Here is a 15,639-nt window from a genome sequence, read left to right as displayed (position 1 = left end):
TGGGGCAATAATTGAAGTCATTTTATTGGCAGCACTGTAGTCAGTGTAAATGGGACACAGTATATGAAACAAACAGGTATTGACAGGATGCAAACCTTAGTTATCTGTGTCAGAGGCTAGTGATTTAAACCTGCAACATTCTGAGTTTTTATCCATATTTGTTTTTTTAAATTTCTTTTTTTAAATATCACTTTTAAACAATATAAAGTCAACAAATTTAATAATTTTTTAAGTCCAGCATATCATAAGTTTATTTCTAAAGTACAATATACAAAAATATTTTCATAAAATCTGAATGTCATGAAGTCTTGAACACAATAAATACTGTAATGAAATTATTAAGGCACAAACTATCCTCATACTATTTTTTACACAATGCTAATAACTTCTGTTTCTGACCGCTATTTTATTGATATATAAAAGGACTCTAAACTTGTAATTGCACAATAAAATGTGTGCTAGAAAAATTATATTGATCATTATGTAGTTTATTTACCTTTTTTAAAATAATTACTTTTGGAACTTTTTAACCAATATTAGAAAAGAAAAATACAATTAAATTCCTAAACGTTAATCATTACTTTTAGAATTTACATTCACAAATTTCAACAATTTAAATATTTCTGTAAATGTGCATGTTGAATATAAATTATCAAAACAAATCTATCAATTACAAACATATACTCTCAAAAACCAAAAATTCTAATGATAAAAAATGGGCAGCACACTCTTGTGAAACAGTCAGAGAAAGCATGACTCACTCTGCTGGTGAAGAGTTGAAGGTCAAGAGTTCAATCCTGGCAGTCGACTGAGCATGCGTGCCCGCCAAAGTGCATGTTAAATCCGTCATAACTGCAAGACCTCTGGTTGGTTGTGGGTTGGAAATTTGGAGAGGCAGGTACTAGCTCAGGCGCTGCCTGCATTTCCTGACTAGAGTATAACTTATGTGGCATTCCTACAGAGGCCATTAAAAGATAAAGCTCTGAAAAACAGGGCTAAGTGTTTGGCCGTGGTTCGGTGATGTGATATGGTAAAAAAAAGAATACATTGTTAGGGAAATGTTTTAAAACAAATCTGAGTCAGTAAAAATTATTTTAAATAAATTGTTTAATTCATTTAAAAAATTGACACATTTAAACAAAGTTAAGATATTACATAAATGGTTTTACTATAAATTTTGGTATATTATGTCCATGCAACAAAAACATTTTATTAAGATGTCAAAAAATTATCCTAAACTTAATATTATAATCCAAGTTTTCTTAATTGTGTGTACAATTTCATCTTTAGACACCTTTTTCTTCATAAGTACAGTTTATGAAGGACAAATGAATTGCAGTTTTTTACGCATAATTGCAAATAAATATAATATTAAATATTGTTTTACATTAATTAGAAAAGTTCTCAGCAAGACACATAACTTTACTTTCCCAATTACGTTTAATTCCACAATTTGTTATTTACAATAAATAACAAAAATATAACTAAATATCATTAAAAATAACAATATGAAATTTCACATATAATTCATATTTTTAACATAATTTAATTTTAAATTAAATAAAGTTCATTTCTCTTCTGGATCTTCATAGGATGGACCATTATAGTGAGGTAATTTAAACACAGCACCTTCCAACTCTTTTTTAACAATGATTTGACAAGCTGTAAAAATTAATTTACATAAGTTTACAACATAGAATGGAATCACCAATAAGGATTTAATTATTAATTTCATAAGAAAGTAATGAATAGCGAATTCAAATAATTTTTATTGTTAAAAAAAACTAATGTTTTATAAATCAGCTCGTTAATTACTCTCTTTTTGGAATGCCCCATGATGTCAAACTGTGAAACACACAATATTATTTGATTTTTAAAACTCTTTCCAAAACTTGTAAAAAGATTTAAAAAAAAAAATAATAAATAAATAAAATACTCCAGATTGCTTAAATACTAGTTCACAAACTTGTTGTAGGACTGAAAATTGGAAAACTGTACAGGATTGCAAGATGTCTCAACTAATTTCCCTATTTCTAATAAAAGTGAAATTTAATTTTTAGTCTTTTTTGCTAAGAATTATGCACTGAAGTAAAAAATGAGTTCTATTCTAGTTAAGGGGTGCCCAAAACTTTGATGGCTGAAATTCAGTTACACAGATTTTAAAATAATATGGGTATTGAACTGATAGGATCTGGCGACAAGGAGAACAACACTAAGAAATGTTCTATATAGAAGACTAAGGCTCACTTCAGCTGCCGAACCAATGGTCATGATTTTATTTAGGTACTAAGTAATGGACAGTGTGCCAAAAAAATGAAGCACCCTGAATAACTTTTGATCCAATGATCAGATCTTCTTCACAATCCAGGACTGAAACTTAATGGTTCAAGGGGTTGACCTCAAATATGCTAATTAATTAGTGCAAACGATGTTTTAAGTTACGAAATCACACACAAAAACGTACTCTCTCTCAATAAATATACTTTTTTTTTTAACGGATTTGGATTTCTGACCCCAAAATATAAGGGGTAATCGCAATCTGGAAACATGGTCCCCACAGTTTAGTCAGGGGAGCGATTCAAAGTTTGGACTCCATCGTTTTAATTTTATTTTTCGCGTACTTTGCTATATATTGAGAACTTTTTAAGTGAACCAAAAACAATTTGCACACAATTATAAAATTCGTTTATCCAAAGATGCAAAGAATACATTTTAGTAAAGATTTATTATTTTATTCAATAATAGTCAAAAAAATTCTGAATTATAATGTATGCAATTTTTTACATAATTTTAAAGTATGTAATTTTACTTGGCAAAAACAAAATTCCTGAGAAATCAAATTTCAAAACTACAACTTTTTTAAAATTCCATTTCTCAGGAACAATATTTATTTCATAAAAATCAAAATTTCCAAATTTTGAGATGCTAGGCACAAATAGGTACAAAGTTTTTTCCAATTTAAAGATGAATCTAATTTTGAATAACCTAATATACTTGCTTAATTCAAAATAATAAAAAACACGTTTTTATTCACAGCAATAGCGGCATTTTCATGTGAGCTTCGTGATTTCAGAATTTTCCTTTTAATTTCTTCGGATTCCGCAAAATCAGAGGTTTATATTAGATATAATTACCAGCCCTTTAGTTTGCTCAAAAATAGCCTGCTGTAAATTTAATAAGGAAGCCTGTTTCATCATTCTTGTGTTGATCTTTGTTTTCCACATCTTAAAAATTTGATTGATCATTTTGGATAAAAGAATTTTCTTCTTACTAAAATAACCATTAAAACTACATTTATTGCAATAACTTTTATTACTACAATTAAATCTACGTTTAATGAGGCTTGACTTGACAACACTCTCTGCTTAAAAACAGTATGTTAGTTTCTTCAATTGCTGAAAAATATTTATTTAAGTTTGACTGTGTCTTTGTTTAAAAATGCAATTTTTGGTCAACTTTTTAATCTCAATAAGGCAATTTTCGGGAGAGAAAACGAAATTAGTTTGAATGGGGTAGAGAAAAAAAAGAAAGATGTACAGTTATAGAATTTCTTCAGCTGTGATGAAGTTATTTTAACAATTGATATAAGAGATAAAGATGGAATTTTATAAAGACATTTTAATGAAAATGGCAAAGAAAATTATGCTGAAAATGAAATAATAAATTTAGTCGATACTTCTTCTTTTATAGCTGCAGCTATTGATGTTCTAAGAAGATATATTATTTCATGCAATACGAAGAAAGCTCCTTTAATAAGCTCAAGAAAAGTGAAGTTATTAAAATGAAGCCCTAATTGAAATAAATAAAAAAAAATTTATCTCATGTTTTATTTCTTTATACTTCATTTCTTTATACTTCATTTTTAATATATTTAATTTTTATTATATTTAATTTTTATTATATTTCATTTTTATTATATTTAATTTCTATTATATTTAATTTTTATTATATTTAATTTTTATTATATTTTATTTTTTTCATTTTTATTATATTTTATCTTTTATTATATTTTATTTTTTTCATTTTTATTATATTTTAGTTTTATTATATTTTATCTTTTATTATATTTTATTTTTATTGCATTTTATCTTTTATAATATTTCTTCTTGTATTAATGCAGCTTGGGAAACAAAAAAAAACATTTTTTAACACTACAAACACAATTTATTGCCAAATAAACTGACAGTCTTAAGCCTGCAGAAGTGGGAAGACACAAGTTAACCCAAACGTTATTTTTCCACAGATTCTGTTACAGGATGCACTCTAGTTAGTGAAAATTTCGTAGATTTCTTTTCAAACTGCTAAGGATAGAGCTAATCTTTCTCGAAACTTTGGTTTGGAAGGTATTATTATAAGAAAAGGGTTTTTTAAACTTTTTGGTGTAAGGACCCCATAATATTTTACGGAAATTTTGTGGGTACCCATGAGCATTTCACAAATCCGACACACATGTGAGTTAAACTGACAGTTTCTAAATTGTACTGTAATATACTATTGCAGTTTTAGGTCATTAACTTTAATTTTAAGACAATGTGAACATTTTAAAAAGTAACAAACATATAAATATAATAGAGTAATAAAAATAAATTAAATTTCTTGGTAAATTTAAACATTAGCTACAGTCTATCCATAAAGTTTAGCCTCTTGGAAGGTTACCACTCTGAGAAAACCCACTACTTTAACAATGAATATGAAAGAATCAGGTACTAATTTAATGAGAAAGGTGTGTCTGTTCATTTTTAATTATAATATCAAATCTTGGTAAAAGAGACAACACAGCAGGACTAAGCATTTCTTCAATATTCTATTAGATTTGATTGACATTTTGATTTAATGACAGTTTCAAAATTGTTGGAAATTCCTTTGAGACAAAATTCTTCTATGGACTTAGCATTAAAATCAATTTTCAATCCCAGATTTAATAATTTGGCAAGTTCTTGTGATCTTAATGGCAAATAAGGAATATTTTCCACATTTAATTCTGAATGGTCCATATTAGTTCCTTAGCACTAAAATTGGTAATAAAATTTTTATATGCGACACAGCAGTTCACTTTTAACTCATTGTTTTGATGACCAATTTAATCATTTTCACTTTTAAATTCACTTGTTGCAACAAACATTGAAGACAGTTGAAGTCCAAAACAGCCCATTGTGCTACACTAACAGCGCCACGTTCTAAACAAGTAAAATGAATGCTTCAATCAAAAATCAATTTTTTGAAATGTTTTCATTTTTCTTCATCTATAATGTTAAATTTGTATCTATTTTTAGATACATTCAGTAAAAATATTTGGTGACAGTAAAATTATTATACGTTAATGAAATATTAAAATTACCAAAATTTTCAACAACACACAGTCTAATCTAGAATAAAAAAAAGCATTATAGACTGCCGTTCCTTAATGAACCAGAAAACTGTAAAAACAGATATAAAAAATTATATGAATCCAGGAGATTCAGGACGATCAATTCTTTACTGTACACATTTATAATTAAAATACATATCAACAAAATTGATATAAAATTTTCAAAAACAAAATCATGAAAGGTATTTGATTGAAGTCAGGCTTCAATCAAATACCTTTCACTATTTTTTTGCAAGAAAACACTGTGAAATACTTGCATCTTCTGCAAGAAAACACTGCGGAATACACTTTTAAGACACATAAATTGGTAAAGAACTTTATAAGGCTACAAAGTATTAAACATAAATAATTCAACAAATTATGTAACATTAGCATTAAACACGTCATATTTTTAAAAGAAATCATTTCTAGTAATAGATATTCTTATTTACAAACAAATTGAAAGGAGAAAAAATACTTACAGAGACGTGAATTTTCTTGAACATTAGGGACCATATCTAACATTTCAGCTTCACTAAAGATAAATGAATAAATAAATATTAGCATAAAATTTATGTTATTCTAAATATTTTGACAATAAACTAAATTCAATCCATTAAGTTCTGAAATAAAAATTTAATTTGGCTTAATAAGATTCAGTACTTTCTAAGATTAGTAGCCACAAATCTAAAAAAATGTAATTATATATATATAAATATATATATATATATATATATATATATATATATATATATATATATATATATATATATATATATATATATATATATATATATGCGGATATAGAGAAAACAAGGGAAAAATTACAGAACAATGAAAAAGGGAAAAAAAGAAAATAATAATAAAAATAACAAAAAACGGGGGGGAAAAAGAACAAAAAAAAACTTTTAAAAATCCGGAAAATAAAAGATATAATCTTTTCACCAGCTCACACGATTATATCTGCAAAAAATAGTGCTTTCTAATATTGCATCAATATAGCCAAAGCTATATTGCTTATGTTCGTACTATGGTTAGTGCGAGCGGAAGCAGAATTCGTATTGACCAGTCAGCGTTGAGATTCAAACCTGGGTCACTTCTTTGGAAAACGAGCACTCCATTCCCTGAGCCACCATGGCTATTCACAATAAATTGTGTAAAATAAAATGGCAGTATCAGTGTATCATCTCACTACCGAATTTCCTTAGTTCCAAAAAAAATATTCTACCAAGTGGACGCCAAGTAATTTGTGCAATTTAATGAAACAAATTCTAAAGCAATAGCTAAATTAATATTGCTGCCTTTCATACAAATATTATATGGATATAAATATTAAGTCAGCCTTTAAGTTTTAGGGTTAAAATACCCTATCAATTAATTCAATTTTCCAACAAAGAATAAGCAATCAATTTTAACACATTTTTCCTAATGAATCCTTATGCTCACAATAATTCAAACATAAGCAGCAGAATAATATATTGAAAAAGTTAGTTGTTGAGGAAATTTTTTTAGTCATCAGGGAGGGCAGTATTTGGCGATCCCCATAAATATAATATTAACAGAAAATACTCGTATCCAACTAAAACACTGGTTAAAGAAAAATTACTTGTGACATAAGCAAATGGCATGAAAGCTATTCTAATTTTTATACCCCATTATCCAGGTGTCTGGTTATAATTTGTGTGTTTATACAACAAGACCTTATTTAGAAAATTACAGAATACAATAGCATTTCGGATTAAGTGACATTTTTATGTTACTGAAATAACAAAAAAGTACAGGAACGAAATCTTGAAATGTGATTATAGATATGTGTACAGGGAGTAAATTTTCATTGGTAGAATTTCTCGTCCTTTTACATTAGAACCAATCTTTTTTTTTAAATAAAAAAAAAGCTAAAAATAAAATAGAACTATTTTTTATAAATGCAATATTTTATTTTTAGTAAAGATATTTCTAAAAAAAATGTCAAATAAAATAAACTGCAACAGATGCTGTTCTTCAAGCATAAAGCTATATTTCAATAGTTTTCTATCACTGTACAAAAATGCAAAACTATAAACATTACACAAATAATTTAGTTCAGAAATAAGACATCTAAAGCAAAGATAAGATCTAATCCGACATACATATTTGTTCGGACACATAACGTCCTATAATAAATCTAACATTAAGTTTAAATGTTTAAGGATTAACAATATTATAAAGTTGAAAACAACAATCATCATAAATATATTAAGTAATTAGCAATCGAAAATTTTTTACTTATCAGTAATTAACTCAGAAAAAAAAGCAAAACAAACTATTTGATATCTTACTCTTCAGATATTTTTGGCATAAATTCCTGATACTTTTCATCTGTATATACATGGCAAACACTGCAAATTTGTTCACCATTACAATTGCCTACAGTAAATAAAAAATTCAATCATAAGAAAAAGATATTTAAGGAAATTATTAACAAATAAACTCATTAATAATTTCAAATTGAAAACTATTAACCTACCGTCATGTGGGGCTACTTTGTGCAAATTCGAATTAGGCACTTTTCAAGTGCTGCTATTCAATATTATGTTTTTTTCACGTTAAAAATGTGTGGAATTTGAAGATAGAAGTCTCCTCTGTTACTACAAACATTTTTTCGAATTTTAAAACAATCTCAGAGTGTGTTTTGTTTATCCAATATCAACAACTTTCCAAGAACGTCGGACGTCGAAAAGTGTGCATGGAAACTTTAGCTGTGAAATGCAAAGACGTTGATGAAACAATTGTCATAAGTGCAAAACTCTTTATTTATACATTAATAAACAATTATATCATGTTAGCGTTAAAAAATTTTTAAATTAATAACAAATAAACGGAAAGTGCTAAAAAATGCACTGTGGGGCTACTTGGTGCAAAGTTTCATTTGTTTTTTTTTCCACAGAAAAATTGTCAGACGTTGTAAAAAAAATACCTGGAACGAGAAACTACCCTGATTGCAGTTTAGAAAAGCTGCAACAATGTTTGCAAGTAGTTGCTGGTGGTATGTCGATTGTAGAAGCTTCTCGGAAGTACAAAATCCACAGAAATACTATCTCTAATAAAATTCACAAGAAACACGTGAAACGTGCGGTAAACTATTATTTTTCTTCCACAAAGATTTTCCTAATGAATTAATCAAACGATTTAACACAGAAAAATATATTTAATAGGACATCAGGTGACTTTCACAGAAAGTGAAGAACATGTTCTGTCATGTTCATTCAAGCATGTTATGTTCAAATTCATGAATATTATAAATGTTAATGAATATGTAATAATTGTTATTTTTGAAATTTCATCCATTTCAATGTTCAAAAATGTATATGGCTTCCTTTTGTTTAAACTCAAATGTTTTGAAATAAGCATTCTTTTTAAGAAAAAATTCTTTATAAAAAATGGTTTTTAAATGCTGAAAATTATTTTCCAACTAATATCTTTACATATCTTTATGTTTTCGTTATTAAAAATGTCAACAATTAACTTTTTTAAAAATTTTATATCAATATTTTACTAAAAACATGATTATTAAACTGAATTCTTATTGCTGCAGAAAGTGCCCCACTTGGGGGCTACTTTGTGCAAGGTATGTTTTGACTTATTATTTGTAAATATTACATACAAATAATGCCAATATTGATCAAATTCACTCGTCTGAGTCCAGTTATGAGTATAATATCGATAAATTTTACTAAAGTTTGAATTAACATAGTCTTTTTACATGTCAAAGTTCAAAAACTGCGAAATCCTGCACAAAGTAGCCCCACATGACGGTACACAATATATTCATTTAAATACTATTATTTAAGAAACTTAAAAGAAAACATGAATATTTAACTAAAAGCCCTTGATTATATGCAATAATTAAAATTAGTAGTTCTTCTGAATTTTGAGCTTTTTATATTTTTTTGAAGAATTTTGATCACAAACAAAATTCATAACTTTTGTTTTAATTTTGGATGGTAGATGTTTCCTGCAAATAGTACTACAGATTATTTTATTCTTGTAAGTGACATTAATGAAATTTTCATTTTAAAATAAAAGCAAAAATGTTTGATTACCATGCATGGCGATGTCATTTTCTATTGAAGCATTCATTACATTCTTATTTGCACAAGCAAAACATTCAATTTTTTCTCCTTTCGCAGTTTCAAAATAGATTTTAACTCTAAATATAGAAGAAGAAAAAAAGGAAAAAATTTAATAATAATATTAAAATCAATTTAAAGACAGAAAAAAATTTTATACTCAAAAAATGATAATATTAACAAATAATTAGTGAATAAAAATATAAATAGATTGAATTTAGAAAAATTACATCAAAATTTTGAAAACTTAGATTTTCAAAATTTTGATATAATTTTATTACACTATTTTTTTGTATTTCTTTGATTTATTCTTAGAATAAACCAAGCAATTATCTTGATTTAATAATTTTTAAAAAAAAATATTTAAGATGAGAGTTTCATAACAAAAACTACATAACAAAATTTCCAGGCTTATTCCAAAAAATATTCAATTTCTTCTAAAATTTATCTGTACGAGAGCAGAAATAATAGATATTTTTCAGAGTTTGCAGACTCATTTTGTCAATAAAACTTTGACATGTTTTATTCCAATTTGACATTTTGTGGCAACAACAATTGATAAGCTTTGTGGATAAATAATGCACACAACAGCAAAACAATATTAATTCATGATGTTAATTATTAATAATCTTATAATAAAGGAAACTGATTAGTTTTGCGCCTGTTCCCGATGTTTAGCGATTTTCCTCAACCACTTTTGATACTTTTTTTTCAAGACCGTTTTCTTCACATGTCAAAAACGGAATAAGGTATTGTAACCCTATTCAATATAAGATCTACTTGTATTACAGTCAATCTTTTGAACTTAAAAAATAAATTTAAAAACAAAAACAGTTAAATTTTAAATTATATATATATATTTAGCTGTTCATTTTCATTTTACAAAGTTAATGCTCTGAATTTCTAATTTCAAACATAGTTAGAACAGAAAACCGAATGCATTCAGAACTATCTAAACATGTTTAAGTAGATTATTTTAACTTTATCTCAATAATATAAATATAAGTTATAGCCAAATAAAAATAATTTTTTTTATTATCATTGTTTGAAATTTGATAGAAAAAAGCAACTAAATAAGAATCAAAATAAGTAACTAAATAAGAATCAATCTCATTAAATTTTTTCGATAGTAATTACAGACCTTTAAGTAAATACTGTCCCCTTTAAGTTCATTTCAGATAGGGACAGTAATTACAAAACAATAGTTTTTGCCATATAGATAAAAAACTATTTCATTTCCTAAATTAAACTATCCATATTTTATAAAAGTAACTTACTTAATTTTGTACAAATCAAAATTTTTTTACTAGCTTGCAATTTCCCAGGAAAAAAAATTAGGTACACAGTAATTACTTTCAATAAAGTCAAACAGATTTTTTAAGGTGAAATTAAGCTTTTTGCCCTTTAAAGAATTTGTTCTGCATTTAAACTTGACTGTTCTGTAAAGAAGAGCATTCTTTGTAACCTGGAAGTAATATTTTATTCAACTAGAGCCATTTACAGAGTTTTATTGTAAATTTCATACTTGGGACAGTAATTACTGAAATGTTGGGGACACATATAAAATAATATGAGGAACAAAACATACAAATTATTCTAAAAATATTGATGATAGATATTCAAGTAGCCAGTCATATCAGATATGCATGCATTTCTCTCTGTAACACTTTCATAATATAGTAAATTACTTAGAAAATTCAGAAATGTGTGACGAAGACTTTGAACAGTAATGACAATTTACCTATGCTTTATATATTTAAAAATATTTTTTAAATATAAAATGTGTATGGTGCATATTTTTTTTATTTTATTCCTTGTGAGTATTTTAAGCAAAACATACCATTAAATAATGAAAATAATTTAATGAGAAATATTGCTTAAATACGTAAAAGTAAACGAATTGAGAAAATATCATTTAATCATTTACTTCAAGTTTCTAAATCTTTAATTTAACATTTTCAAATAAAACCCATGAAAAATAATAACTTGATTTTGATGGGTAATATTACAGTTAATTTCCTAATGGAATTAAAAAAAATTTAACAATGCAACTTGATTATTATTAAAAATATTTTAATACATACTTTTCATCAGGAACTTGCTCTTTTATTACTCCATCACACAAAATTGCCTGCATGGATGTTTCTTGCTCAGCCTTTGAAGTTTTTTGAGTGCCTATTCCCTGATCAAATGAGTGACAATTCCCTAAAGTAAAATAATCATAGAAATTAGGTGTCAAAAATATATTGAAGGACAAGATCTTTTATATATTCAACAGAAATACTATCAACATTTCCCAAACAAAAAATTTTTCAGAATAATTATAATTACAATCTATTTGCAATAATAAAAGACCCAAAAAATTTCACTTTAAAAAATCCTATCAACGTTTACCTGATGTGTATCCTACATCTACAATACACAGATATGATGTGTTTCCTACATATACACAAAAACTTATAACTTATCAACAACTAAAAAACTTATGCATAACTGCTTACTTTTAGTCTATCCAAGGATAATTTTCTCCAGTGGTAGTAAAATAAAAATTGAATTAGAATTAAAAATATCTTTTTTATTTGGCTCATAGTTCAAATATAACTTTGTATAATTATCATGCACTTTTATATATAGGTACTTCATTTATATGTAAAGGTTGTCAAAATCATTTGAATTAAATTTAGAAATCCAAGAAAGAAACAAGAAGCATAAAAGTTGGTCTCTATGTTTATTTGGAGGTTTGGTGCATATATGCACCAAAATACTACCATCTAAATTTAATGAAAATTTTAGTACCTTCTTAGTAGATGATGTTCTACAGAATACATTAAATAGCTATTTAAACTCCAAATATTTCTGAATAAAACAAAAGGTATTGAAATAATGAAAAACTTTTATCTAGAAATGGATGCATAATAGTCAAAGATTATGATATGATAATAAAAGATTGAAATGATGAGTAATAATTATAATAAAAAAAATTATAATAACATATTTTGTTAAATTTTATGTCAACAAGGGACACAAATACTGAATATATCAAATAAGAGAATTTAGATTCCTTTTTCATGTCTGCTTGCTGATTATTTTTTGTTTCATTCAAATTTTGATTTATATTTTTTGAACAATTTTAAAAACACACTAAATAAGAAACCATTGTGCCTGGGTGAATATTTTACTATTCAGTCTAAATAAACATACAAGGCAAGAAAAAAAAAAGCTCAAAATTTAGGTGAAATGCTTAATGCAACTTTTGTGTGTATTGCCTGAAGGAAAATTGTATTCAAAAAAATTTTTTAATTTTATCAAGAATTATATTTTATACAAATAAATTAACCTAATTTTGCGAACATAATCCTGGGTTTATAAATTATTTAATGAAAGGAATTTTATTTATCATAAAAAATAACACCTTAATGTAAATTATCAAAAATTGTAGAATTTTAAGCCATTTAAAGAGCATTAATTTTAACTAAAATATGATACAGTGAAACCTCCAAGAAAGAACGCCTCTGTGTAGCGATCTCATCTATTTACAACAATTTTAAGGAGGCGGAGAATTTCTTTTATTCATTTTGTAATAAGGAAAACCTTTAAGAGGGACCATCAAAACCTCTCCTAGCGACGGGGAAAACCTCTGCACCAAATGCGGTACAGGTCAAATAAGGAAACATGAAAAAATATCAAAACAAAAAATATTAACAGCATGAATAAACAGATTCAAATGTATTTTAAATTTTTGTGAGTGCTTTAGAGAGATCTATTTGACAATCTAAAAAAGATCTACAACCTTATGTTGCAGTCAGAGCGCACTAAAGATGATGCTATTTCAATAATTTTATTTTTTGAGTTCAAAGTTAAATTGGAAAAAAAAGTTATTTTAGAAAAAAAACCTAAACATATCAAGCAAGCAAACCTCTTTTTTTAAAGCTAACAAATTTTTATAATATAAAATTGAATGCCAGCTTAATTTAGACAAAAACATACTTCATAATCATTTCAATAAAATATCATTCATAATTGATAAATTTGTTTTCATACACAACAATTAAATTTTTATTGATGCTAAGTTTTATTCATAGATCCGGTTTTCAAGAAGCAAACACAAGTGGCACTTACGCACAAAGAAAATGACAAAGAATGAAATTAAAATCACTTGCTGAAATTCATGTATCTTCAATGGAGGTAACCCCAAAGAACGACCGTTTTGCTGTGGTCTGAAGAGTGTTCACTCCCGAGAGGTTTCACTGTACAAATTTATTGATGAATTCAGAATCATTGCTCTTAGTTTACTAATCAACTCTATATAAATATCAGGGATATTTCTCTGTGGCAGAATAATCACAAAGCCTTGGCAACTTCTAGCTGGCAGCGCGCGAGAAATTTTAAAAAAACATCACAGAAAAGGACCAACTCGAAAGGTATAACTCTGCGGCGTAACTACCACTATGAATATTAAATATCGATTCACTGGTATATAAGATATGCTAACTTGATTCAATCAAGAGGTACCTTTTGATAGATGATGGTTGGCATGGTCGATAACTCCGCCCCCCCACATTGGTGACCCAGACGTGATTTGATCATGGAGTAACGCCTACTTCACAATCTCTTGACTGTAACGCCTACTTTGATGGATAGTCCACATTGAACAGTTGACTTGCTATTTGAGAATGCATCATTCACCTCCTCGCGCAGTTGCTCAGTCTCGTCTCATACATACACACAACGTCGGTAAGCATACACTCGACTGCTAAAGGCAACACAGGAGCGTCCACGTCTGTGAAATTAATACACCTCTCACATTCAGCACTCAAAAAAACCGGTGACTCTCTCCCGGGCTTTCACAAGTACAGCAACTAGTGAGATCTGTTCATCGAATTATATCCCTGATAAAATTCTGGTGGGGGAGCACTGTGGCGTAACTACCACTACGAATATTAAACATCGATTCACTGGTATATAAGACATGCTAACTTGATTCAATCAAGAGGTACCTTTTGATAGATGGCGGTTGGCATGGTCGATAACTCCGCCCCCCACAACTCGTAGCCAACCCAGGGCAAACTTGAACATTGTTTTCAAAAAAAATCTGCAAGTTTAAAATCTAATTGGCGCCTTGGTAATTGCAGTTGTAGCGACTAATCAGATACGGAAATATCTCCCAAAGATTTAAGCATATAATTAGCCCAATAATATATATGAAACATATTTGATCAAAAACTTTTTTCACATAAATTTGAAACATTTAAGAGCACCCGTAAAATATTAGAAAGATTAGTAGTTTTCACAATTCAAATATTTTATTAGCATTAGAAAAACAACGGAGTAATTCTCAAATGTATTAAGGGAGAAAAAAAATTCTTAACTGTACAGTAAAAATTATTTAGATATCAAAAGAATATACATGCATAGAATGTCATACTTAATGAATAAACCGTGCTCATAAGTGTTCTTTGAGGTGCAGATGAAAATAGATTCATCAAAGCATAATTTATTTGGCAACAAACATAGACCTCTTTTGACTTATTGAAACATAACTTATGAAAATATAAACATGAAGAGCTAGAACTTGATATTTTTGCAATATTTAAAATGTTTCTGAGGAAAGCTACACAAAAGAACATCTTTCAGGGTAAGAAGAAAAAGATAAAACACGTTAATTCATTATGGGAAGATTAAAAAGGTTAAGGGTAAATTCAAATCAAATCCTTTGGTCTGAATGAATGCCATAAAGAAAGTTAAACGGTCTCATCTTTTCATTTAATGGTAAAAATAATAAAAGCAAAACGCCGACAACAGGGTACAGTTTTAAACTGTTTGAAAAAAATTGCGAAATTAAATCAAGCTGTTAACTTGTTTTGTTTATTAAGTTTCTGGTAGCTTCTTTCTACTTCATTGAAGACTACTACAAACATTTGCAGGCTTGTGAGCTCTATTTAGGCTTATAAACCTTTGTCAAAAAGTACAGATAGAACAATTCGATGTCCCGCAGTGGAATGCGTCGTCAATAGCCTATTGAGCAGCTCTAGTGCGACGTAAATGAACTACAAGGACAAAAACAATTCAATGAGTTACGGCGGTATTCGGATCCTCTACCTCCACGCTTTGTACAGCGTTCTGTGAGCGATATCTCTCGATCAGGGAGGCCCCGGCAAAGAGGTAAATATGTTTCGTAATGGA

At 27.6% G+C, this 15,639-nt stretch overlaps 1 protein-coding gene across 2 annotated transcripts; it reads right to left on the bottom strand.

Moving 5' to 3' along the window:
• Positions 1–224: 224 nt before the first annotated feature.
• LOC107436219 (ferredoxin-2, mitochondrial) lies at positions 225–15,359 on the bottom strand. Of its 2 annotated transcripts, none has more exons than XM_016047843.4 (6): positions 14,864–15,359; positions 11,541–11,661; positions 9,430–9,536; positions 7,666–7,753; positions 5,830–5,882; positions 225–1,662 (listed from the first exon to the last, which is right to left on the bottom strand). In XM_016047843.4, the coding sequence occupies exons 1-6, from the start codon at positions 15,081–15,083 to the stop codon at positions 1,568–1,570; spliced, it is 684 nt and encodes a 227-aa protein (XP_015903329.2). In that variant the 5' UTR covers positions 15,084–15,359; the 3' UTR covers positions 225–1,567. The 2 variants fall into 2 exon arrangements, with proteins under 2 accessions (XP_015903329.2, XP_015903330.2); XM_016047844.4 differs by having other exon boundaries at positions 14,882–15,355.
• Positions 15,360–15,639: the final 280 nt, after the last annotated feature.

The sequence above is a fragment of the Parasteatoda tepidariorum genome, chromosome 7, assembly GCF_982258835.1.
Source record: "Parasteatoda tepidariorum strain Cologne lab strain chromosome 7, Ptep-v5.0, whole genome shotgun sequence".
NCBI classification, from domain to species: Eukaryota; Metazoa; Arthropoda; class Arachnida; order Araneae; family Theridiidae; genus Parasteatoda; species Parasteatoda tepidariorum.
Note: the sequence above shows the minus strand (reverse complement) of the source record. Positions and strands in the feature narration are given on the sequence as shown.

What these genes read in the sequence shown, in the direction of transcription:
- LOC107436219 (XM_016047843.4), bottom strand. Translation starts at nt 15,083, where the DNA reads ATGTTCTTTTGTGTAGCTTTCCTCAGAAACATTTTAAATATTGCAAAA. An exon ending in AAGTATGACATTCTATGCAT is followed by an intron (nt 11,662 to 14,863) that starts GTATATTCTTTT and finishes ATTTTACTTTAG; the next exon opens with GGAATTGTCACTCATTTGAT. An exon ending in AAATGACATCGCCATGCATG is followed by an intron (nt 7,754 to 9,429) that starts GTAATCAAACAT and finishes TATTTACTGTAG; the next exon opens with GCAATTGTAATGGTGAACAA.